Source organism: Aquila chrysaetos, chromosome 8 (assembly GCF_900496995.4).
Source record: "Aquila chrysaetos chrysaetos chromosome 8, bAquChr1.4, whole genome shotgun sequence".
In the NCBI taxonomy this organism is placed as follows: Eukaryota; Metazoa; Chordata; class Aves; order Accipitriformes; family Accipitridae; genus Aquila; species Aquila chrysaetos.
Genome location: NC_044011.1, coordinates 2,410,453 through 2,434,521, shown reverse-complemented (window position 1 = coordinate 2,434,521; position 24,069 = coordinate 2,410,453). Strand labels below are relative to the sequence as shown.

The window sequence follows — 24,069 nt, the reverse complement described above, 5'->3', positions numbered from 1 at the left end:
GCCTGGGGAATGGAGCTGCTAAACCAGGGGCTGGAGCCACCACCAGCCTGGCAGCTGCCCACCGGCTTGCAGCCAGACCTTCCCACCACCAGCAGCCCAAACAGGCAGCGAGGTGGTGGGGACGGCCACGGCACAAGGAAAAGCTGAGCCGAGGGGTCAGCGATGCCCCTCCGTCGGCTCCGTGGCAAGACCGAGGTGCTGGAAAGGCGTATTCCTCCAGACACAGAGACGAAGGGCTCGGTCTCCCTGCTCCTCCTGGGCCTGCCTGGGCCTCATCCTGCAGGGAGGGGGACAGGACAGGAGCTGGCCTGCAGAGCCTGATATAAATACACTCATGATTGAATAAACTTTGGCTCCGTAACCAACGCTACAGCTGAAACCTGTGGGGAAGGTGGGGCTTGTGTAACAGCAGCAGGGCTGGCTGGAGCTGCAAGAGGGAAGGGAGGTTTCGAGCTGCGCCGATGCCATTTGCTCACCCAACAGGAAAGCAGGACACCGCGCTCCGGCTCCAGGAGTCGAAACGCCAAGGAGAGGGATCAGGCTGCGCCAAGGCAGCTCTGACCCGCGGCCACACGCTGCACCCAGCTGGGCCCCAGCCTTTGAACTACAGCAGCTTTGGTGGCTTTGGCCGAGGGACCCACAACTTGCACCATGCAGCTGCACATTTAACTAGAAACACACTTTTCCTCGGCTTTCTTTAAGAAGATACTGTTGTGAAGCAAGGAAAAAAGCGGCTAAGCCAGAGCTGACTGTTTCCCACAAACGAGGAGCCTTTCATTTTCCTCCCCTCCAAGGCTGTTACCTGCAGGCTGGGATGAGAGCGACTCCCTCCCCAGACCATTGCTGGAGGCAAACCAGACCTGTTCTGAGCTCAGCACAGCAGAAGAGAGCCAGGAGCTACCGTGGGTGAGAAGGACCCACAAGAGGAGGCTGTTTTGTTTCCCCGACATGCTTAATCTTTTACAAAAATAAAAAAAATTCCATGAAACAAATGCTTGTACAGTGAATAAGCCGTTTTATTTTTGTCCTGTGCTCACACAATCTCTCTTCTTTCCCTGACAGGTCACAGATCATTAAAATAAAGTTTCTAAGAGGAAAATAATTTAAAACATACACGCAGGGCTCCCTTCCAACCTCCCCACACCCACATCTCCACCACTTGTGCTTCGTCTCATGCGTAAGTAAAGCCGTTGAATCTCAGGAGTCCGGGATGGGAGAGCCCGCCGGGGTCTCGGCGAGTCCGCCTCACGCTGTTCGGGGCCGCAGTGAACCCACCGAACACCCCACAATGCGCTCCGAGATCCAACTACTTTTCCCATAGCCCGGAAAACGTGCCCATGACCAGACATCTTCCCTCTCAGCAGCTCCAGGCCTCCCTCCGGCATTACCAGGTTTCCTTCCCTTGAGTTACCACCCCGAGTCTTCCCTCCGACGCGCCGCCCTCACCCCGTATCACATGCACAGGACTGGCTAGGAAAAGCCATTTTTAAGCTTTTTCAGTTGCTGGTAAAGTCAGTACACTCCCAGCTGTGCTATATTGTAAATACAGCTTCTAGGATCGTCTCCGTGGCGGAGACCGACAGTGATCAAGGCACTACCCCCACCCCCCTCCTGAAAACAAAGGAAGTCAGACCAACACCTAGGGACAGAAGAGAATCCTATAATGTGATCACACGGTTACACTGAATCTTTATGGCAAAGAGAACATTTAGCAGCTTTGAACGTTTGGGCTTCTCCCTTTTACTCAACACAAGCACTCTAGACCCTATAGGGAAAAACAGGGCTGAAGCCCTAAAAATCAAAGCGCGGTTAAGAAACAGGAATCCTAACAGCTGTCTAATTTCTATAAGTGACAAGCCCACGGCCTGGGGTGGGGACCCTCCGCTCCCCTTGTGCTGTACGCTGACCGGGGAAGGGGGGGGGGCCACCAGGGGCCCAACGACCCTCCCCACCTTCCTCCCCAAGCAGTTCCCCAGCCAGTCAGTGGGAGAAGACAGCGTTTGCATGCAGGCTGCTGCGTGTGCCGTCTCAGCGTCCCAGCACGGCGCTGGCTCGGCGGCAGTGACATGCTCTGAAGTGTGGTGGGGGGGACGCGTATCGCACTGGTTCTGTTAACCCTCTCCAGTTCCGCACAAACACACCACCCCCCCCCCCCCCCCCCCCCCCCCAAATCCTAAAGCTCTACATGCCCACCCACCCCCCCCACCCCCCCCGAGGCGTCGCAGCTCCTCCACACATACAGTAACAGTTCTCCCGGGAGCCCCCTCTGAGCTTCCTCAGGCTGGAAAGGGTTAATGGAAGTCACACCACTTGTGTTTCCATGTGTGCACTGGTCTGATCTAGGAAGGGACATTGGTTAATCTGGAATTAAGTCAGATTGAATCACACACACCGATGTCAAAACTGGTTCAGGAAAAAAAAAAAAAAAAAAAAAACCCAAGAAAAAAAAAAACCCAACTACCTGAAATCACAGAACTTTGGAAGTTCAGAAAAAATGTCTCTCCTATAACTTGTTTTAAGTTCATTTGCTTAAATCTCTTTTCTTATTTAAAGCCAGTTCCTAACAGTAGTTTTTCCACCTCTGCCAATCTCACCACCAGTGATGCCAGCTCGTTTCCTGCGCTCAAAGGATTCCAGGTTGTGGAAGGCGCCGGGCTCACCAGTGCAGGGTCCGCTCCTCCCCGTCCCTCCCCGCAGGGAGCCCTCAAAACTCAGCCTGCAGGTCCCGCAGTCTCTCCCGTACACTGACCGGCAGCAGTCACGTTTTTTTTTTGAGAAGATATATCGGATAAGAAGGCATGAAAGTTCCTCTAAGTACTTCCAGGCTCAGCCCTTCTCCAGTTCTCACTTGAGCGAGTGTCCCACTCCTCCCGCGTCGCCGTCCCTTCACTTCCTCCGGTCTTTCTGTTTCCTCTCCTGCCGCCGGGCCTGCTGGTCAGCCACGGCGCGAGGTATCAAAATGACGCTGCCATCGCTGGCGTACTGCAGGGCGTACTGGCTGGGGGAGTAGGGCTGGCCGTTCTCGTCCCGCAGGCGGCCGAACACTTCCTGGTAGAGGTTCTGCACCTTTTGCTTCATCTGGCGGATGGATTTGAGGAATTCTACCTTCTCCCTGAGCAGTTTGGACTTGTCCCGTTGCAAGTCCTCGACGTCCCGTTCCAAGTTCAGGATGGTGTCCAGTTTCCTCTTGCGGCAGTTCTGGGCAGCCATCTTGTTCTTGCCTCGCCTCCTGATGTCGCGGATCAGGCTCAGCTGCGCCTCGCTGAGCTGGTACTTGGAGAGGAGCTCGTTGAACTCCTCCACGGGCAGGTTGATGATCTTGTCGTTGGTGAAAGGGATCTTCATGGCTCTGGCTCGATGCTCGTCCCTGCTCATCTGCTTATCCAGGAACTCGGACGGCTTCTCCTTGCTGCTCTTCTTCCCCGCGCTGGGCAGTTTGGGCTCCTCGGGATCCAGGGCCCCCGGCGCCATGTTATAGGTGTGGTTGTGGCCAACGTGCTCCAGGTAAGGCAAGTAATGGAGCTGCGACGGGTCCTGGTAGCTCATGCGGCAGAACTTGCTGTACTCTGGCTGGTATCCAACCGCCCCTTCCGCTTCTTCAAAGTCCACGTTTTCAGAGTCTGAGCTGTAGCCGACAGCTCCTTCCTCAGAAAACGAGGAGGAGGAAGAGGATGAGGACGAAGAGGACGAGGAGGAGGAGGAGGAGGCTTCTGAGCTGCTCAGAGAAGCAGGACTGTGGCCAGAATCCAGAGAAAGACCTGAGTCGGAATCAAACTCCTCTTCCAGCTGCGAGGCCTGCACCGGGTTGAAACCTTCTTCAATCGCCAAGTCCATCAAGCTGATCTCATCAAGCATGGCTTCGTCTAGAAGACCTCCCAGCGGGTCTGGCAGCTCGGGGCCAGCCGTCTCGTTGACTGTGCTGTTCAGCTGCGGAGGGAAGAAGATGCCGCTCAAGTTGGTGGAGCTGAAAGTGGTGTTGAGGCCGGTGGAGTTGTCCGGCGCCAGCTGGAGCAGGGCCGAGCTGCCAGCCATGGAGGGGCTTTCGATTTCCGAGCTGAAGAGGGAGAAGTCCTGTGAGCAGCTACCCAGAGAGGCCTGATGCAGGCTGACATTCTGATTGATGGGAGTGTTCGGAGCGAGGCTGTAGTTAGAAGTCAGCAGGTCTCCGCTCGTGCCGTTGTACAGGTTTTCAGCGGTTGTGTTGTTCACTTCCATAGCCTGGAAGAGATGCGAAACAGCTCGGTAAACGAGCCACGCTCGAGCCCTGCCTTCGCTCCTGGTGCGTGCCAGAAAGAGACAGGACAATGTTTCTAGACCCCACGGAAGGGGCTCTCTCCAGTGGCCCAGCTGCAGGAGGGTTCAGACAGCAGCAGCAACCGCCACACGGGCAGCACAGTGTCACCACACAGGCTGGGGCAAAACCAAAGCAGCTGCGACCAACCCCAAACCGCGACTGCCCAGGAATCGGGTGCTCGGGACAGCCATCGAACCTAAATTCAACAGAGCAGCAACACGCGCCTGGAGGGGCAAACGCCTTCCCACAACCCCCCCCCACCTCGAGCTCACCTGCATTTCCATGATAGACATGAGGTCCTGCCACTGCTGCTCCAGATCAAAGGGCGACTCGCTCTCGGTGAGGAGAGGAGACAGCAGGCTGGTCTGGATGCCCGTGGACCTGCTCTCGCCGGGCACGGCTTCGCTCAGGGTGGAGACATCCGCAGCTGGAAACTAACCACGTGAGGCAGAGTCAGTCCCCGGCTGATCAGCCACGGCCAGGGAGCCGGCAATCCCGCATGCCCTTCCACCTCCACACGGGCAATCGCTTCTCCTTTGTTCAAAGCAAACTGGTTGCAGTTATTCCTCCACAGTTCACTATGAACTAATTAGAAGCAAAGCCAGAAGTCTTTAATTAATTGTGACCACCCCCCTACTGCTAGTTTCGCAGGCACGATGCCTGGAGCCTCCTTAAGCAAGCTAACCCAATTTACTGCCGGTTCTGCGGTCTGGGTTAGGGGTACAAGAGGCACCGAAACCCCGGCGAGCGAGCAAAGGAGCGTCGCCGCCGCCTCCGGATCCGCCGAGGGGCAGAAGCTGTCGCCCCATCCACTCACCTCCGAATTCTCCCCGAAAGGGAAGGTGGCCTCCAGCAGCCTAAGGCACTCCTCCAGGGACAGGGCTGTCTGATCCTCCGCACCAGGCACCTGAATGTAAAACACAAGCAGTTGTAGCCCCAGGATTAGGGAGGTGGTGATGAGAAACGAGCTCCTTACAGCAGGGCTTTATTACAGCGCATCCAAAAAGAGCCAGAGGCCCCACCCAGTGCTTCGCAGACTCCATCCTCCTGCTCCGGAGAGCGTCAGAGCGGCCCCCGAGCGCAGCGGGGAAAGGAAACGTGCTGCCTCCGCTCCCGGCGAGCCTCACCTACTGCCAGCGCAAGGACTCGGCTACAGGCTGGAGGGGACTCTGCGCCTACCCGCGCCACCGCCTCTGCCAGACGACCGAAAGGCACAGCAAGAACCAGCCGCCCTCGTCCTAGCGTCCTGCCGACGGTGACACGGCCATTACCCTGCCCGCCTCGACTGCGGCTCCCCGGCCCGGCAGGCAGCCTGCGCTTTCCCAGCATCAAATCCTCTCGTCCACCCGGGCAAACCCTTATCCTGCGGCTCAGCAGAACCCCCAGCGAAAGTCACGCGCGATGCCGCTCACCCCGACAGCCGGCCGGAGGGCCCTTCGCCTCCCCTCCGCCTCGGCGGGAGCGCGGACCCCCGGCGCGCTGCATCACCGCGGGCGCAGACCCCCGACCCGTCGGGCCCAAGGGTGTTACCTGCGCAGGGAAACTCTCCCCGGTCTCTCCATCGACTAGCAGGTTTCTATCCAAGACCTCATTCCCTCCGCTCCTCCAGCTGTCCCCGCGCTCCCTCCCATCGCTCAGCTCTTTGTCCACTTCGCTCTCTTTCTGACGGTGGCTGTAGTCAAAAATCTCTCGCCCAGCGCCGAGATCAATATCCTGTCTCCACAGGATGTCAATCAAATCGATGTCCTGAAAGACAGACCAGATTTCCTTCAGCCCTGGGCAGGGTCCCCACCCACCGGCCCCTCCCAAGGGACACCCCCCCCAACCCCTCCTTTCCCGCTCCCACCCGCCGAGCACCCCGTTCCTCTCCGCCCGCCTCCCCTCGACGACCCGAGGGGGGCCTTTTTGCCTCCGGGGATCCCCGAGAGCTCTTCTGCGGGGCTCCGCATGGCGGGCGACGCCGGCCCATCCCTCCTCGCCGCCCATGGCCGCCAGTTCTCCACCGGGAGAAACGACTGGGGCCACCGGGGCCCCCCGTTGGCGGCGGTGGCGGCTTCGCCCGTGGCCGCCTTGCATCAGCCCGTGGTGCCATCCCGGCCATTTGCATAAGGGGTGGGGTGCGCCGGTAGGAAAATCCCCGCATTTCCACCCACCTGATGCAACTTCAGCCACCGTCGCCGTCGTCGTCGCCGTTACCGGGCTGCCCGCAGCACCCCCACAACCCCCCTTCCTCCTCCTCCTCCTCCTCCTTCTCCAGGCAGCCCCCCCCCCCCCCCCCCCGGCCACGGAACCTACCCTGCACCCAAACCGCCGGTCCCCGCCCCGCAGCCCCCGCCTCCGGTAGCCTGCGCCGCCGCGCCGTGCCGCGCCTCCCCCCCCCCCCCGGTTTCACACCCCCCCCCCCCCCCCCCCCCCGCCAGGCCGGCAGCATCCCCGCGGCGCCGGGGAGCGGCCACCCACCCTCCTTCCCTCCCTCTCTCCCCGGTACGATCCCGGTACCTTTCTCATGTCCCCAGCTGCCGCCCGGGCCGCGGCGTACGCCGATCATGGTCCCCGGGGAAAGGCGCGGGGCGGGTGGGGAGCGAGGAGGAGGAGGAGGAGGAGGCGACGACGGCGGCGGCGGTGATGGTGGGGCGGGCTGGTCGGGGCGCGGCGCCGCGCACGCATCGCCGGCCGGGGACGGCTGGGGAGCCGCGCTCCGCCCCACCGGCCACAGGTGCCCCGCGGCCCCGCTGCTGCAGGAGCCGCCTCCGCTCCCCCGGTACGGGCTGGCGGCGGCGGTTCTCCTCCCCCCCACCCCGCACCGGCTCGGCTGGGCCGGGCTCGGTTGGGCTCGGCTCCCGCCGCCCTGCCCGGGCCGGGCTGCGGCGCGCCCCGCCCGCCCCTCCCCCGTCGTTACCTTGGCTGCGGCGGCCGCCAAGCCCCGCCCCCTCTCCCCCCGCAGCCCCGCCCCGCCGGGATGCGGCGGCGACGGCGGCGGCGGCGGCTTCGAGCCACGCCCCCCCCCTTCTCTCTCTCTCCCTCTCTCCGCCAATGGATCGTCCAAACTCCGCCCCACGCCCGGCCGGCTCGCTCGTCACCAATCCGCGCCACCGGAGGCCACCGCCCCGACCAATCTCCACCGACGGGGGCCGACGCCTCGGCCAATGAGCGGCCGCGCGGTGCCCACCGGGCCGCTCCCCCGCCCTGGCGCAGAGGGGCCGCCCCCCCCCCCCCCCCCCCCCCGGGCCCGGCCTCGCCCTGCACCGCGCCGGCCCGCACCACCGGTGCGGAGGGGGGGGGGGGGGGGGCTCATCCCGGAGCCCACTGCGCTCCCCGGAGGAGGCAGGGAAGGCCGGGGTGACCTTGGCTCCCTCTCCCGGGAGCCCCCGGCCCGCATTGGTGGTGGTGGGGGGGCGATCCGCGCCCCCCCACCCCGAGGGCAAAGCCCCCGTTCGCTCCTCACCGCCCCCGCAGCCCCTCACAACGGACACGGCCCCCCCCCCGGGACCGAGCGGTAACGATGGCCGCTGGAGAGGCAAGGCCAAGTGTAAGGAGATCCCCCCCCCAGCTGGCGGGGCGGGGGGGCTTTGTCAGGCGGGGACAAGGGGCTGAGCACCAACAGCTCATCACATGTCTGACGGCCGCGTATTTTTATCCTCCTGTTGTGGAAACGGCACAGGGCAGCCGGTGCCTCCCCCCTTCCCCACCCCCAATGCTGCAGAGGGAAGTACTCGGGCTTAAACCCAGCTTTTGTCTTTAGGCTAACGAGGAGGGGGCACCCCCCCCCCCCCCCCCGGGATAAAAAAAAAAAAAAACCAACAAAAAAAACCCCACATTTTGGATGATGTTGGCCAGCGCCGCAAACCCCAAGCGCCCCACACCGCACCCAAGGGCGAGCTCCAGCTCCTAAAATTATTAATAACAGCCCTCTTCCCCCAGCAAGGTCGCGCCTGGCCCACGCGACCCGCGGAGAGTCGCAATATTTTAAGTGCCAGGAAAAGTCATGGAAAAATTTAAACCCCGGCCCTGAAGCCATCTGCATATCATCATCGTCCACCTAACGAACGGGAGGAGGATGGGGAGGGGGGGGGAGGATGAAGCCCTGCAGGTGCCTTCCAGAGGCAGCAGCTGCTGGGAGCTGCAGAGCTCGCACGATATTCCCGTCGGAAAGGCTGGGCGGCTGCTCGGGGAGTCAAGGTTCCAGACAAAGACACCAAAAAAAAAAAAAAAAAAAAAAAAAAAAAACCAAACACCAAATCAAACCACCCCCCCCCAAAAAAGAAACCCCACTGGGATAACGCTTTGAAATAAGACTCGGCGCTTTGAAGCGTCACACCAGCAGCGAGTACGGTCTTGCTGGCCCCGGGGGGAAGAGAGGGCGATGTGACGGTGCGACGGTGTGACGTGGGTGTGCGAGGAAGGCTCGGCAGACGGGATTTCCTGGCGCTGGGTGCCCGGGCGTTGTGCCCCCAGCAGCGCAGCACACCTGGAACCCATTGCACCCTCCCCTCCTGTCCAAACCAAGAGTTTGGGGGGCAAAAAAAAAAGAAAAAAAAAAAAAAAAAAAAGACAGAAAATAGAGACCCAAGGAAGAGCACGGATGCCTGAACACCCGGCATCAGAGAAGGTGCAGACCCAGATCTCCCCACCCTTCCCTGAAGGAGCGAGCGGAGGGAAACCGCAGCGTGGAGGAGCGTGCTTCCCACCCAGCATCGCCCAGGCTGGCCAGGAGTTTAACTCCCAGCAAGTCCAGCCCGAGCTGGCCGGGTTTGCAGCCGCACCCCGCGTACGGGCGACTCGCAGCAATGGCACCTAATGCAGAACTGTATTTTAAGACAGAAATGAACAGGCCTCTGGAAAACAACAGTGTTATCGGCCTCTTGCCACTCAAATCCGCAGCATCTCCCTCTAAAATCTGATCCCTGTTTCTCTATACTGCACTCGAAGGGCTCTCCAGACCCAACGCCCTCAGCCAAGAACACCGGACTTGGGGAAGGACAGCAAAGTCTTCCACGGGCTGCGCGTGACCTTGTACAAGGCATTTCATCAAATTCTTCCCCGTTCCCAAGACAGGGAATTACCTCTCTCAATTATCAGGGAAGAAGCTGAACGTGTGAACATTTTGCCTTGTGTTCTGCCACCCTCCAACGGAAGCTCCTCTCGTTGACGCCTCCAAGGTCGCCGGTTGCAAACCCAGACCAGGGTTTTCACCCTCAGTCCCGCAGCCCGAACGCCTCCGGAGCCAGGAGATCCCCACGGGCAGGGGAGAGCTGCCCGCAGGTACAGCAGAGGCACCATCCACGCTTCCTACGGCAGCATCCCGCTGCTCATCCGTCAATTCCAGACCCGAAACAATCGTCACCTTTGTCTCTCTGGCGTGCACGCGTTCACACTGCTTTCCTCACTCGATTCCCTGCCTACTGCTGCGCCGAAGCCACATGACAAAAGCCCCAGGCATCCGCGACAGCTGCCTGCGAAGCTGCCCACCCCTCGCTGCAGGGGAGAGGGGTGGCAGCAGTTGAATTCGGCTCCCTCCATGCCCAGACGCCTCAGCAGCTCGTCCGAGACACAATTTACAAGACGCAAGAGCGATGCTGGAAGGACCCGACGCTGCAAATCAGCACTAACGTCCCCCACGCCACGGCCAGGGAAACGCCGAACATGCCGTGACAAAGAGAGCGGTGCCAAAAAGGAAAAAGAGCAGCAGCTCCCGGGGACCAGCATTGCATCACAGCCTCCAAAAGGTTGTGCTCAGACAGAAAAAATAAACCGCTTTCCAGTTCACCTCTCCCCACCCGTCTGTGATGAAAACCAAGCAATAAACATCGCCACTGGATGAACTCCAGAACCAAGTAACCCAACCACCCGCTCGGCACCTGGGATGAGGCTGTTACCCAATGCCCCTGTTTATTTCCCAGTCTCGTTTTATCGGTTTCACAACACAAAGCTCCGCGCGCACAGGTTGAAACGCTGACCCCGATCCTTTCCCCCTCCTTTCACTATTACTTTCAGACCAAGAATAAAACAAACAAAAAAGAAAAACCCACCCCACACACGTGCCTAGAGCCCTCTAACCGAACCGTAATTTAGCGTTACACCATTCCCAAGCGGGGACCCACTTTTCCCAAGTGCTAAACACACACAACGTACAGAGTACCACTCGCTCGGATGGGTACCAGAGGGCAAGAGCCCCCGCAAAAGCTCCCCTTCCCCCTGCCCACCACAGGCAAAAGAAGGTCCTGCTTACCTCTTTGGTCAGGTCTCCGTTCACCGGGGCAGCCACCGCTCCCAAATCTTCCAGTTCTTCCCCAAAGCCCTGCTCAGCTCCGCTCTCTCTCACCCCGTTGTCGGGACTGCTCCCATCCTGCAGGCCGCTGCCGTTCTCTAGGGCGATGCCGGCGTTGGGCTGGCTACCGGACACGGAGCCTTCGGGGTCTCTGTGCACCAACCAGGCGTTGACTTCGGTGGTGGGCACCTGAAACCTGTCCAGGGCCCTCACCTGGTTGAGCAGCCTGCGAGCCGTGAAGTAATAGTCCAGGTCTACACTTTTTGGGTGGATGCCATATCCATCCAAGGTGTTACGCAGGTTGTGAAACTGGGTCTGGGTGTAAGCGGAGCTCTGGCCAAGAATGATCTCCCGGAGAGGGGGGAGCTGCGAGTTCAGGTAGGTGTCCACGTCCACACGAACACCGATCAAGCTGAGCAGAATGGTGAACTGGATGAGGCCTTCGGTGAAGTATTTCTTCAGAGAAAGCATTTCTGGCAGAGGAGAAAAGAAAACAGGTGGAGGGTTTGGGAATTAAAAAAAAAAAAAACAAAACCAAAACAACAAAACACCAGCGTCAGATGAATTCTCCACACAACAGGTTGGTTGGGTTTGTCTTTCTTCTGCCCCACTTTCAAACAAACAAAAAAAAGCAATGACTCCAGCATTCAGGTTATCGCTAAACAACAGGATAAAAGTTTAAAGAACATTCAAGACTTTGGGTTCAGGACGACTTTGTTTTCCTTTTAAAATTCTGGAACTCGGTGGTCGACCAGCAGAGTGTAACTAAAGATTTAAATCTCGAGAAGGAACAAACTCTTCCCCAGAAGACAGCCTCCACCCTCTCTTCTTGCCCTTTCCTTTCCTTCAGAACTGTTTTCTAACACAGACCATGCAGCTACATAAAAATCCACGTGACTTACTGTCCAAAAACTCCACATACAGCCACTCCTCTCGCCCCCCCCCAATTCCCCACGCTCCAGGACAGGGTACTGCTCCCTCTGACAGCCGGCTGCTCTTTCTTCCCCTCTTCTGCTCCGCGAAGCTTCTTGAAGGAACCTTTTACGAGTCAAAGGTCCCGATCAGGGGAAGGTCCAAACACTCCTCCGCTTCTGGCTGCAATTTCATCAGCGGCTGAAATAAAACCGGAGAGCAAACGCGATAACGCGCCGACCAGGCACCACCCTAAACGTTGCACATGGACCTACTACACCGGGAAACGGCGGTTCCCCCGGGGCTCCCACCCCTGAAGAGCCGAGGGAATGTCACTCGAAAGGCTGATTTTATTTTTTTTTTTCCTGACACGGCCGGCGGAGGTTACCTTTGGTGACAATATTGTCCATACTTCCCCTCCCTGAGCTATTCTTAGGCCGGTGCGTCAACTTCCCCTCTCTCCGAAGGAATCCAGCTCCGACTCCCTTTCACTCCTCACCCCACTTTCCAGCGGCTCCACAAAATAAATAATAAATAAAAAAACCAAAAACCCTCAGGGGTTTTCCACCACCGGCAAAGCATCCCTGGCCAACGGGAACTCCCGGTCTCGCCCCTCCCGGGCCACCCCCCCCCCCGCCCTTTTCCCCATCCCCAACCCGGCGGGGCGGCTCCCGGTACCCGGGAGGAGCCACCAAAGCCCCGGCGCTGCCCTCTACTCCCCTCCCGGGGGTCCCGAGCGGGGCCATGTGCCGCCGCCCCGGGTTCTTTAAGACACCCGCCGCCGCCCCCCCCCTCCGCCGCCGCCGCCTCGTGACCCGCCCCCCCCTACGGCGCGGCCTCGCCGTCCACCTCAGCGCCTCCCGACCCGGTTCCCCTCAGCCCGGCCCGCACCCCCGGCCCCATCCGCGCCGCTGCCCGCCGCTACCCGCTCGCCGCCGCTCGCTCGCTCCCGGCCCCGCCGCCGCCGCCGCCGGCCCCGCTCCCGCTCCCCGCCCTGACCAACCACCTCCCCCTCCCGCCTCGCGCGGCGCCGCCGCCAATCGGTACCCGCGAAGGGGAGGTGGGACGAAAGGGGGTGGCCCAATGAAAGGCGGTTGGTGAAGCGTTGCTCCCGCCCTCCCCCTCCCTCCCCCGCCGCCGCCGCCTGGAAAGGCAGGCTGAGCGGCCAATCGGCTCGCGGAGAGAGGCGCTGGGCCCCGTGCTTGGCCCGGCGGCCGCGCGCTGGGCCAATCGGAGAGGAGAAACCAGTCAACACGACCCGCCCCCCCCCGCAGCGATTGAGTGACGAGGCGACGGCCCAATGGAAAGCCACTTCTCCGCCGAGCGACGGCGGCGGCTGCCAATGAGACGACGCGCAGGAGCCAGCCGCCCGTCTGGGCGCTTGACCGGCAGCGGCGCGCACCAATCCCCGCGACGCAGAGGCACCGCCCCTTCGCCCCTCAGCTGTTGCCATGGCACCAGGCGCCCCGGGCCCCCAACGCAGGGCGAGGCCTGGGACCGCCATGGCGGAGCCTCCATCGCCTCGCAGGCTCCACCACCGCCCCCCCGGGGGTCCCCCATGTCCCCGGGGCTCCCCCGTGTCCCCAGGGTCCCCAATCCCCGACACCTCCCGGGGGTAGAGGGGGCTTTGGGCCTCCTCCAGGGCTTCACCACAGCGGGGCCTGCGGCGGGGAGATGGCTCCTGGGCCTTGCTCACCCCCCGCGAGAGCGGCCCAGGGGCCTCCCCTGCGCTGCCACAGCCCCACGGGCTGATAACGCTGTCTAAACGTGACCCGGCCTCGCACTCGCCCGCCGCCCCTCGCAGGTTCCCTGGCAGGATGGAGTCACAGCCGAACCCGGAGCTTCGCCTCAGGCCCTGCAGTGAGTCAGTGGCGGGGCTGGGAGTCCAGCCAGGGCATTGCCTCCTAACCCCGCGCTACGCTTTCTTCGTTGCTCCAGCCCATCGCTAATTAAAAGTCTTTAATTTCACGCTCCGGCAGCTGCCCAGTCGGCATACCCCTGCTCATTATGCCCAGGTCTGTTTTCAGGTTGAGAAAAGCGAGCTCTCCCGGTCGGCTGCTCCTCGCCCGTGGCGGTGGGAGCTGCTGGAGGTGCAAATGGCTGTGTCAGAGAGAGGTAACTCCCAGCCCCGACCTGGGCTGGCTGAGAGCCGCAGGGAGGGGGACAGCACTGGTGGGGGGGAGCTGGGCACCATGCCCCTGGGGTACTGGTGCTTGGAGCAGGATGGGGCTCACCACCATGCAGGCAGAGCTGCCGCCTTTGAGCTGCTCACAGCAAAGTGCTGTGGACTTGGCCATGTGTCTGGCTGTCCCTTGTCAGCCTAAAACACTTGTGCTGTCCATGGGTTGTCCCACGAGCACCACTGCTAATCACAGGGGAACCCACCGGCCAGTTTGAGTTTGACCCGAGGTCTAGACGTTTGATGCCTTTTGAGACAGTAACTACCCAGCGGAGGTGAGGAAGAGGCTGCAACTGATCCCAACCACCTCACCGGGTGCCTGAGGACCTGCGCCATGCAGCCGGTGGCTCTGATGCCACTCGACAAAACACACCGGGATCTCCCGTTACGAGCTGCAGGAGCAGAGGCAGAAAGGTGCTGTGAACAGCTGCAGGAGCCGGGCCAGCATCAGGCCTTCGTCCTGTCCTTGCCCCTCCGGGATGATCAACCACCAGATCGCTGACGGGAACTCCATAAACTAAATAAATAAGCACAAAGCAGGGTCGGTGTTAAAACTGTCACCTCTGAGCAGGTTATTTATACCTTCCCCCATCGATCGATGTGGGCTTCCTGCCCAAATCAATGCCGGTGCCCATGGGGTGAGGGGCAGCCCTTGCCAGACCTGGCAGCGGAGGGTGGGCAGGTAGGAGGTAAGGGCAGCCGGGCAGCACCACCCCTGCCTGCTATTCCTGCAACGCTGCAGCTGCCCAGAGCGGCCGCAGCTGCCAAAACCAGACACCCTCTTCCCTGCCCCAGAAACTTGCCGGGACAAACAGGATGCCAGAGACAATACTTCATCCAAAAAAACGTGGAAAATGAGCGTGGGCTCCAACGCCTCGCGGCAGGGTGAGGTTTCCCAACCGGGGGTATCTTCCCAAGAGCAGCAGTGCGAGCAGAGCCCCCTTCTTTACGGCAAGGACCGAGCTTGCCGGCACAGCTGAGAGATGGGGGACAGGCTGCGCATCCCCCCGAACCTGGATAGCCCCAACGCTGCGAGCAGGGATGCTCCAGAGCATCCAGGGAGACAGGCACGGGAGGGAAAGGGACCGGAGCAGCCAGGGGAAGGTGGCGAGGAGCCTGGAAGCACCCAGATCCGAGCAATTTGGGGCCATGAGCTTGCCCTGCCCCGGCTGCTCATCTCACTAATCTCCTTCTGGAAAACAAGCCACGAAACACCCACAAAAGCCGGGGTGCCGCCCCAGCCCACATCGTGCCGCAACCGGCAATTTGCTGAGGCAACGGCGGCGGCCCCGGCGGGCGGACGGGCACTGCCCCATTGCCAAAGCGGTTCTCCCTCGATACCGAGAGCCGCCGCTCGGCACATCGCACACCGGCTGGGAAATTTGGAGGTGCTGCCAACCCCGATGGTCACCGAGAGAGTTTTATTCGGGCACCATCTCCCTGTTGTCCTCCCCTGCACCCCACAGGGAAAAAATGGGTGTATGGGAACGTCCTAAAAACTTCCCCAGGGCTGTGGTCAGCCTCCTGCCAGCAACCCGAGCCGGGCTGCCCCTCGGGGAATTATTTTTAGTGTGTCCCCCCCTCCACCCCAGGACTATTTGGAAGGCTGGCAGGCGTCCCTGTCCCTGCGCCCTGTCCGGCTCCCAGCCCTCCTCCAGCTCAGGCAGGCAAAAACCTTTCGGTGCCTCATGCTGGCAAGGGGGGGGCACGAAGCCCCTTCCCCACATGGGAAAACTGTCTCCCCCCCCAGTTTCTTTTCGTGTCGTGCTGCCCCTCACACCCCAGGCCGTGGCCAATGCTCCCCCCGTGGGTTCAGCCCCCGCCGTGGGGAAACGCTCCGGCCCCTGAGGTTAAAGCAAACAAGGGCGATTTGGGTGCAAGCGGAGCAGGGTTATGGGGGGGGGGGGGGGCCTGTGCCCCACGGCTGGGGTCACCTGTGATGGCACACGGTAGGGGGGGTACTGACCCCCCCCAGCAGAGGCCACATCGTGCTTGCAGCTGCCGGCTGGACCCCGCGCTGCCAGGACCCCCCCCCCCTCGCCTCCCCCTGGTCACCGGGGGGGTTGGGGGTGACCCCAAGTAAAATGCAGCAGAGGTTAAGCGAGGGATGACCCCCCCCCCCCACTGCTGAGCCTTCCTCCCCCCCCAGGGGCTTCCCTGAACCCCCAATTCGGGATGCGTGGGGGTCCCAATTTCCATCCCACCCCACTGCCCCCCCCCCCCCCAGGTCGGTCCTTTCCCAAAAGAGGTGTTTGTGTGCAGGAGGGGGGGCACTGGTGGAACAGCCCCCCCCCATGGCCATATATGTATCGTGTCCGTCCCCCCGTCCCCGTCCCCTCCCTGTGTCCACGCACCGCAGCACACTGGGGCGCAGGACCCCCAGTTCGGGGGACCCCCGTCTTTCCCCCCCTCTCTACTGCCGGGGGGGGGGGGGCTGAGCTCGGGGTGCAACGGGGCAAGGCTGGGTGCGGGACCGGGGGGGCCGGGGCGGAGCGGGAGGGGGGGGCGGGCACGGCAGCGCCGGGGGGGGGGCCCGGGGTGGCGGAGGCATGGAGCCCGCGGGACCGGTACGGGACCGGGAATGGGACCGGGAATGGGACCGGGAATGGGACCGGGGCTTCGCAGCCCCGCCGGGAACTTCGTGCGGCGGCGGGGGGACGGGGAGAAACGGGGGAAAAGAACGGGGGGGGGGGGAAGGGGGGAAAAAACGGGAGGAAAAACATGGGGGGGGGGAACACGGGGGAGGAAAAAAAACGGGGGAAAAAAGCACAGGAAAAACACGCGGGAAAGCGGAGGGGGGGGGCGATGGGGATAAATGATGGGGACCGGGGGGGGGGGGGCAACGGGGGGGGAAGGGGCTGGTGGTGGGAGAGGGGGGCCGTGGTGAAATGGGGGAGCTGGGGGACAGGGAGTGGGGGGATGGGGGAAGAGGGGATAAATGGGAAGAAGAGGGGAGAAATGGGAAGAAAAGGGGAAACAGAACTGGGGGGGAATGGGGAGAAATGGGGGGGGCAGGACAGGGAGCAGGGGGGCACTGGGGGCGGGACAGGGGATCAAAGAGGGTCCCCAATATCCAGACCCGGGGGGACCCCAAGGGAAAGGATTCAGGGGAGCCCGGGGTGGGCTGGGGGTGGCCGGACCCACAGTGGGGCTGAGCCCCTCCGGCCCCAGCCCCTCTCCCCCCCCCAGGAGCCCTCCCTGTACACCGTGAAGGCCCTGCTCATCCTGGACAGCCTCGGGCAGCGTCTCCTGGCCAAGGTGAAGCCCGGCCCCCCCCCCCGTGCCTCAGTTTCCCCAGGGGATGCTGCCCAGGTCCCCCCAACACCCCCCCCCCCCCCCGCTCACCCTGGCTCAGGCATCTCCCTCCCCGCCAGGCTGTGGGGTCTTGGGGGGGTCCTTGCGGCAACCTTGGGGGGGGGGTCCCAGCGGGGGTTTTGGGGGTCCCGGTACATGCCCCCACCACCACCACGCAGGATCTGTGGTGCCCACGCTGCCTGTCCCCGCAGTACTACGATGGCACCTTCCCCACGGCCAAGGAGCAGGCGGCCTTCGAGAAGAACATCTTCAGCAAGACCCACCAGACGGGTGGTGAGCCGCTGGCGGGGGGGGGTGTCCCACTTGGGAGTTTTTGCAGTCACAGGGGGGACACGGTTGCAAAAGGTTTAATGCTGGAGGGGGGGCACAGGGTTTGGAGCAGCACCCCCTCCGGCGCAGTCCCCGGGGGACTCTAACACTGTCCCGTGTCCCCGTGCCACCCGTTGTAGGGGAGATCGCCTGTCTGGAAGGACTCACCGTCGTCTACAGGAGCAGCGTCGACCTCTTCTTCTACGTGGTGGGGGGCTGCCAGGAGAACGTGGTAGGTTTGGGGGGGGGGACGGACAGGCAGTGCTGGGGACCCCCGTGGCGTCGCTGACACCCCAGTTCTCCCGCAGCTGATGCTGTCGGCCGTGCTCGCCTGCCTCCTCGACGCCCTCGGCCACCTCCTGCGGTGAGTCCCCGGGACCACCCGACCCCAGACCCATGTGCCTCGGGTGGGGAAACTGAGGCAGGGCAGCAGTTTGCGTGTGCCGGCATGAAACCCCTGTCCCCTAACGCCCTGGGTGGGACAGAGCCGGTGCTGCTTTGGGATATGGCAGGGGACCGACCGCGTCCCAGCACCTTGCACAGGACCCCAAGCCGTGACCGGGAGCGGGTGCAGCGACATCTCCCACCCGCTCGCGCGCAGGAAGGAGGTGGAGAAGCGCTGGCTGCTGGACAACATGGAGGGGACGTTCCTGGTGGTGGATGAGATCGTGGACAGGGGGTGAGCTCCTGCGGAGGGGGACGGAGGGGGAGAAGCAGCCCGCAGCTCTGGGGGTTGCAGGGACAGGGGGTGGCATCGTCCCTCTGGGTGCTGGGAAGGGGCTGGTCCCATCTCTGGCCCCGTCTCAGGGTGCCAAGGGGGAGCTGGGCACCCCAGTTTGCTGCCATCGCTGCAGGTCTTCTTCAAGCCTTCGTCAGGGCATCCCGGGGCTTTGCACAGGGAGGGAAACTGAGGCACGGGGCGGTGGGGGTGATGCCCGGTGGGGTACAGCTGGGATTGGGAGGGAGCCATGCCGGGAGGATCCTGGTGGGATCGGCACAGCACCGCGCTGCTCCGCAGGGTGATCCTGGAGAGCGATCCTCAGCAAGTGATCCAGCGGCTGAGCCTGCGGGTGAGTGCAGCCATCCTGTGCCATGGCCTTCCTCCACCCTCCTCTGCCTCCCCCCCCCCCTCCTCAGCCTCTCTCTCCCCCTCCAGGCCCCAGAGCCGGCGGCATACGGCTTCGTCCTCTTCGACTACCTGGCAGGCAGCTCGGAGCGAAGGGACTCAGGGGACACCGGCCAGCACGAATAGGCATCGCCGAGGAGGTGCAAACCCTTCCCTGTGTCCGAGGGGTCCGGAGGGGATGGGAAGGGATTGGGGTCGGTTTTCCGCTGCCGGAAAACTCCCAACTACGGCAGACTCGTGGGTGATGGGCACCATGCAGGATGGGTGCCGAGGGGGTGCTCCCCACATTGGGGCACCCAGTGGGTCCCCTTCGCCCCGGCCAGCCCTGCTCCCAAAGCTGCCGGTCCCCTTTCCTGCTCCCCCAGGTTGATGACAACCCTCTGTGCGAGCAGAGCGTGTCCCAAGTTAAGTGCTTCGTTAGCCTCACTAATGAGGGGGTGGGTTGACCAGCTTTACCCAGCAGGAAGGAGATGGGGTGCACCCTAGGTCCCACTCCCACCCCACCATGGGGTCCCACGCACCCCTAATTGCTCAGCACGAGGTGTGCCCCCCCTCTCCATCCAAGGAAACCCAGGCGTCCGGCTGGGAAGGGCACCCCAAGGCCCCCTCCCCATCCCTGGGGTCTCGTACCAGGTCCTGCAGCCCACCAAGGAGCACATCAAGCCATCCCCACTGACGTGACGGCTCTGGGGTCTCCCGGCAGCAGGACACACGGACCTTCCCTGGCATCCCCCCGCTCCAACCCCAGCCCAGACCCCGCGCTCCAGCCTGGATCCCCGGAGCCGGCTCCTCCCCAGTCACATCGCCTGCAGAAGCTCCTTGCCAGTTCTCATATCCGCCCCTGGCATTTATAATATCGAGGGAAAAATTAAGCACTAATGAAGGAGAATTGATTTGCCATTCCCACTCACTCCCAGCCGGAGCCGGCCACAAATAAAGTTTTCCTCCCCAGTTGGGTGTCCTCTCTCCATCAGCTGTGTTGGGGTGGTGGGTCCCTGTGGGTACGTCACCCATCGAGGCTGGGCTCCGGGGGCTCTTTCGCTCTTTGGTGCGTTTCCTTTGGAGGCAAAGGTGCCATTTCTGGGTTTTTCTGTTAAATCCCGCTCTCTGCGGGTTCATAATTTCAAGCCACTAGAAATCAATGGGGTCCGGCACAGACTGGCCTGGGGCTGGCAGGGAGGCCATGTGGGTCTGGGCAGAAAGGAGAGGAGCCCCCCCACCCTCTCCCATGCCCAGGGTGGGGATGGGGGCACGCAGCTGGGCACCCAAACGCTGCCCACCCGTGGGTGCCCGCGCGTGGAGCAGCTGTGGTGCTTGCACCCACGGGTGGGCATGGTCTGCTCTGCCACGGTCACGCTGCACCAGCCTAGGGACCCCTCCACCTTGGGTTCACTCCCTTCCTGGGAAGCCCCCCACCCTATGGACCCTCCCCATCCTGGGACACCCACCAGGGGACCTCCACCGCCTACTTGCACGACGCTCCCTAACACCGCAGCCGGAGCTCTGCTCTTGCTCGACGCTCCCTGGCGAGACCACGACGACCTTTGCCTAACCCCGCCCCGTGGCCCCACCCCCCCCCACCCCGCCCACCCCCTTATATGGTGCGCGGGTACCTCCCCTCTCCGCCTTTAGCCCCGCCCCACCCTGGATGCCCCGCCCCTACCCGGACTGCGCATTCGCGATCCTGCAGCGCCACCTGCCGGCGGTCCTGGGGGAGCGCGCGGGACCCCCCCCGATATCCCCCCCCAAACCCAAGACCCCCCACCCCCCAAACCCGGGACCCCCCCAGTCCGGGACAGCCCTGGACCCTCCCCCCCCTAAACCTTCCCCATCATAGCTCCGCCCCACCTTGGGATCCCCCAAATCCTAGGGATCCTCCCCTTGGGGACACCCCCCCCCCATCACAGGGACTCCTCTCCCTTGGGACCCCCCCCCAGCCTTGTGACCCCCCTCCCCAGGTTTCCCCACCAGCCTGGGTCCTCCCGGGACAACAGAACCTGGGGACCCCCCCCCCCCCCCACACACACCGCACCCCTTTCCCCACACCCCTCCCGGCTGCCCCCCCCCCCAAAAAAAAAACCCCTCCCCACCTGCCCCAGCCCCTCCTGCCATCACCCTGCACCCTGCAGCCACATAGACCCCAAAGGTGCATGTCCCCCCCCCCAAAACACGAGGGACACCCCAAAATCTTCCCCCCCCCAGCCCTGCGACCCCTCTCTACCCAGCCCAGCTGCAGGGGCGCCCCCGAGCCGGGGGGGGGCAGTGGGGGGGGGCGGTGCCCCTGGCAGACGTTGATGGATGGTCTCACCCCCAGCCTGGGACCCCCCCCCCCGAAAGCTGGGCAGGGAGAGCAGCTGGCAGAGCTGCCCGTGTCCCCCCGGGGGGGGGCCCAGGCAGATGTCCCCACAGCCGGGACACCCCCCCCCCCCAGCACCTTTCTGTGCCCCCCCCCCACCCGCTTGCCTGGCCCTAGGTCCCCAAAGCCCCTCCGCGTCTCTGGGCTGGGAGACACCCCCCTTGTGTCCCCACGTCCCCCGTGTCCCCGAGGAGGGGCCCAGCCCCCCCCCCCCCAGCTGCCCCCCTTGCCCTGGGTCTGCCCCCCCCCAATGGGCAACAAAGACCAGCGCTTAGTGGAATCCCACCCCCACCCCAAAACTGGGGGGCGGGGGGGGGGGCCACAGGGACCAGGCAGGTGGTGGTTTCCCACCATGGGGACCCCCAGCCCCAGGGACCCCCCCCCCAAACCAGAGGTGCCTCCAGGACCCCAGCCAGGGATGGATGGGGCAGGGCACGACCCCCCCGCCCCCCAAATCCCCCCCCCCCAGTCCCCATCTGCTCCCCACGGGTGTCCAGGAGGTGAGGGGGGGGGCTGCCCCATCATGGGGGGGGGGGGGCTGTGTACCCCCCAGCTGCCCCTTGGGTTGGGGACCCCGGGTCCGTCCCCCCCCCCCAGGCAGCCCCCAGCGCGGGAGCGAAGAACAAAGAGGAGGAGGAGGAGGAGCGCGAAGGCCCCCTCGGTCCCCGGCCATGACAGCTGGTGCCCCCCAAGTGACACGGGGACAAAGGCGACGCTGCAGGCCATGGGCCCTGGGACAAAGGGGCTTCGCCCCCCCCGGGGGGCTGAGGGACTTGGGGGGGGGGGGCACCAAGCCACCACTCATTGGGGGGGGACACACACATGGGGACTGAGCGGACCAGGGGGCTTCCCCGGGAGAGACAGGGCTGGGGGCCACCAGCCCCACAGCTCCACTGGCCACCCCCAGCCCCATGTGACCCCCCCCCCCCCACGGCCACGCCACCCCCCCCACGCTGACCCCCACAGCCGTGAGACCCCCAAACCCCGGCAGCCTGCATCTGTGCCACCCTGCGCCCCGAATCCCTGCCGGTCTGCATCCACACCCCCCCCCCAAACCCCTGCCACCCCCAAACCCATGTCACCCCCCCCCAAACCCATGTCAACCCCCCCCAAACCCCTTGTCACCCCCCCAAACTCATGTTGCCCCCCCCAAACTCAGGTCCGTTCCCCCCCCCCCCCCTTGCTCCATTCCCAACCCCAGCTGGGACCCCCCCCAACTCCATAAGGGTGATGATGGGGATGTCTGGGGGTGCAGGGTACCAGGTTTGGGGGGGGGGGGGACAGCCATGCCGGGGGGGGGTGACGGTGACAGGGGTGGCCGTGCCGGGTGTCGTGGCGGCGAGCGGGGAAGGGGATTCATTAACGGGGGGGGGGGGGGGGGGGGAGAGGTGGTTCCAGCGGCCGCCTTGATTGATGGCCTGGCCTCCATCTTGTCAGCTGGGTTTTGTCTCCCGGCTGGGGGGGCTGGGGGGGGGGGGGGGAGGAAGGGAATAGAAAGGGAAAGAGGAGGGAAAAAAGGACCCCGGGGCAGGGGGGGGGCAGCAGGGGTTGGGGTGCTGAGGGAGGGGGCCCTTCCTCGCCTTTCCCCGGGCTGTCGTAGTGATGGATGGCCCGGCCAGGGGGGGGGCAACCGCCTCGCTGCAGCATCCTCACTGGGGGGGGCTGGGGACCCCCCCCCACACCTCCTCCTCTGGGGTTGGGGGGCCCAAGCAGCACCCAGAGAGCGGCTGGGGGGTGTACGCTCTGGTACGGGGGGGGCAGCCCCCCCCCCCGGTCATGTTGGGTTGCTTGGCTGATCCTGTCCCCCCCAAAAAAAAACCCTGGCTGAGCCCCCCCCCCCCAGCTCATCACATCTGTGGGTGCTGCTGGGCAGGGATCGCTCCCCAAAAATAAACCCCCGAGGATTTTCCCCTCTCCGATGCCTCGACTCTTCCCTTCTCTCTATTTCCACTCCCTGGAAGAGCCCCCGGGACCCCCCCAGGCAGCTCGGGGCGGGGGGGGGCCACGGGCCAGCGCTCCCCCCTCCCTCCACGAAGCTGTCGCCCCCGGCCCCCGGGTGATACATTCGTCCCTGGGTGCGCCGGGGCATCTGTCGCCCCGTTACGTATTGTTTTAACGAGGAAATTTAGAGCCCGTTAAGCAGCTGCAGTGTCTGCCCGTAGGAAAGCGTGGGCAGAGTCGAGGGGGGGGGGTTCGGGGGGGGGGGCCGGGAGGTGCCAGCCCCAGCCCCTCTGCCCTCCTCGCTCCCTGGAGACCTTGGGGATGGCTGCTTCTCCCTAAAAATTTGGCTGAGAGAGGGTGGAAGGGGTGAGGAATGGGGGGGGGCAGAGCACCCTGTGCAGGGTGGGGGGGGAGAGGGATGGAGGGATGCGGGAATAGATGGAGGGAGGGATGCAGGAAAGGATGCAGGGACAGATGGAGGGATGCAGGGAGGGAAGCAGGGATGGATGGAAGGATGCAGGGATGGACAGAAGGATGTAGGAACGGACAGAGGGATGCAGGGATGGACAGAAGGATACAGGGATGGACGCAGGGATGCAGGAAACAACACAAGGAGAGATGGAAGGCCAGAGGGATGCAGGGAGGGAAGCAGGGATGGACGGAGGGATGCAGGGATGGACAGAGGGATGCAGGGATGGATGGAAGGATGCAGGAAACAATGTAAGAAGAGATGGAGGGCCAGAGGGATGCAGGGAGGGAAGCAGGGATGGATAGAAGGATGCAGGGATGGACAGAAGGATACAGGGATGGACGGAGGGATGCAGGGATGGACGGAGGGAGGCAAGGATGGATGGAAGGATGCAGGAAACAATGTAAGGAGAGATGGAAGGCCAGAGGGATGCAGGGAGGGAAGCAGGGATGGACGGAAGGATACAGGGATGGACAGAGGGATGCAGGAAACAATGCAAGGAGAGATGGAGGGCCAGAGGGATGCAGGGAGGGACGGATGGGGGGGGGGATATGCACGGGACGGGCAAGGGCACCGGGGCCGGATGGCACGGGGACAGCCGTGGGGATGGTTGGGGACAGTACGAGGGGCAGAGGGAGGGGGGGCGCGGGCTGGCCCCCCAGATGGTGGGGCCGCGAGGCTGCCCCCGCGCCGGCTCTCTGCTGCGCTTCGCAGCTAATTGAGTGAAATGGCTGTCAGCGATGTAATTAAAGGGGAGCGCGAGTGCTCGGGCAGGCCTCAAACAGATGGAAGGCCCCTTAATTGGTAATTAAATTCCTCCCTGGCAGGTGAGATGGAGCAGCAGCCGGGGCCCCACAAGGCCGCTGGCAGCCGGGGCCCCCCCCCAAAGCCACGGAGGGG

At 63.4% G+C, this 24,069-nt stretch overlaps 2 protein-coding genes across 4 annotated transcripts; one reads left to right on the top strand and one right to left on the bottom strand.

Moving 5' to 3' along the window:
• Positions 1 to 992: 992 nt before the first annotated feature.
• NFE2L1 (nuclear factor, erythroid 2 like 1) lies at positions 993 to 12,487 on the bottom strand. 2 transcript variants are annotated; one of them, XM_030021941.1, is made up of 8 exons: positions 12,400 to 12,487; positions 11,863 to 11,988; positions 11,465 to 11,675; positions 10,524 to 11,035; positions 5,825 to 6,040; positions 5,112 to 5,201; positions 4,567 to 4,728; positions 993 to 4,218 (listed from the first exon to the last, which is right to left on the bottom strand). In XM_030021941.1, exons 4-8 carry the CDS (start codon positions 11,031 to 11,033, stop codon positions 2,887 to 2,889), a joined length of 2,310 nt encoding a protein of 769 aa, XP_029877801.1. In that variant the 5' UTR covers positions 11,034 to 11,035; positions 11,465 to 11,675; positions 11,863 to 11,988; positions 12,400 to 12,487; the 3' UTR covers positions 993 to 2,886. The 2 variants fall into 2 exon arrangements, with proteins under 2 accessions (XP_029877801.1, XP_029877802.1); XM_030021942.1 differs by lacking the exon at positions 11,863 to 11,988 and having other exon boundaries at positions 12,400 to 12,443.
• Positions 12,488 to 16,170: 3,683 nt separating this feature from the next.
• On the top strand, positions 16,171 to 19,354 carry COPZ2 (COPI coat complex subunit zeta 2). Of its 2 annotated transcripts, none has more exons than XM_030021944.1 (9): positions 16,171 to 16,220; positions 16,843 to 16,911; positions 17,160 to 17,241; positions 17,418 to 17,509; positions 17,586 to 17,641; positions 17,879 to 17,956; positions 18,296 to 18,347; positions 18,434 to 18,543; positions 19,037 to 19,354. In XM_030021944.1, the coding sequence occupies exons 1-8, from the start codon at positions 16,203 to 16,205 to the stop codon at positions 18,527 to 18,529; spliced, it is 543 nt and encodes a 180-aa protein (XP_029877804.1). In that variant the 5' UTR covers positions 16,171 to 16,202; the 3' UTR covers positions 18,530 to 18,543; positions 19,037 to 19,354. The 2 variants fall into 2 exon arrangements, with proteins under 2 accessions (XP_029877804.1, XP_029877803.1); XM_030021943.1 differs by having other exon boundaries at positions 16,173 to 16,220; positions 17,127 to 17,241.
• The last annotated feature ends 4,715 nt before the right edge of the window (positions 19,355 to 24,069 follow it).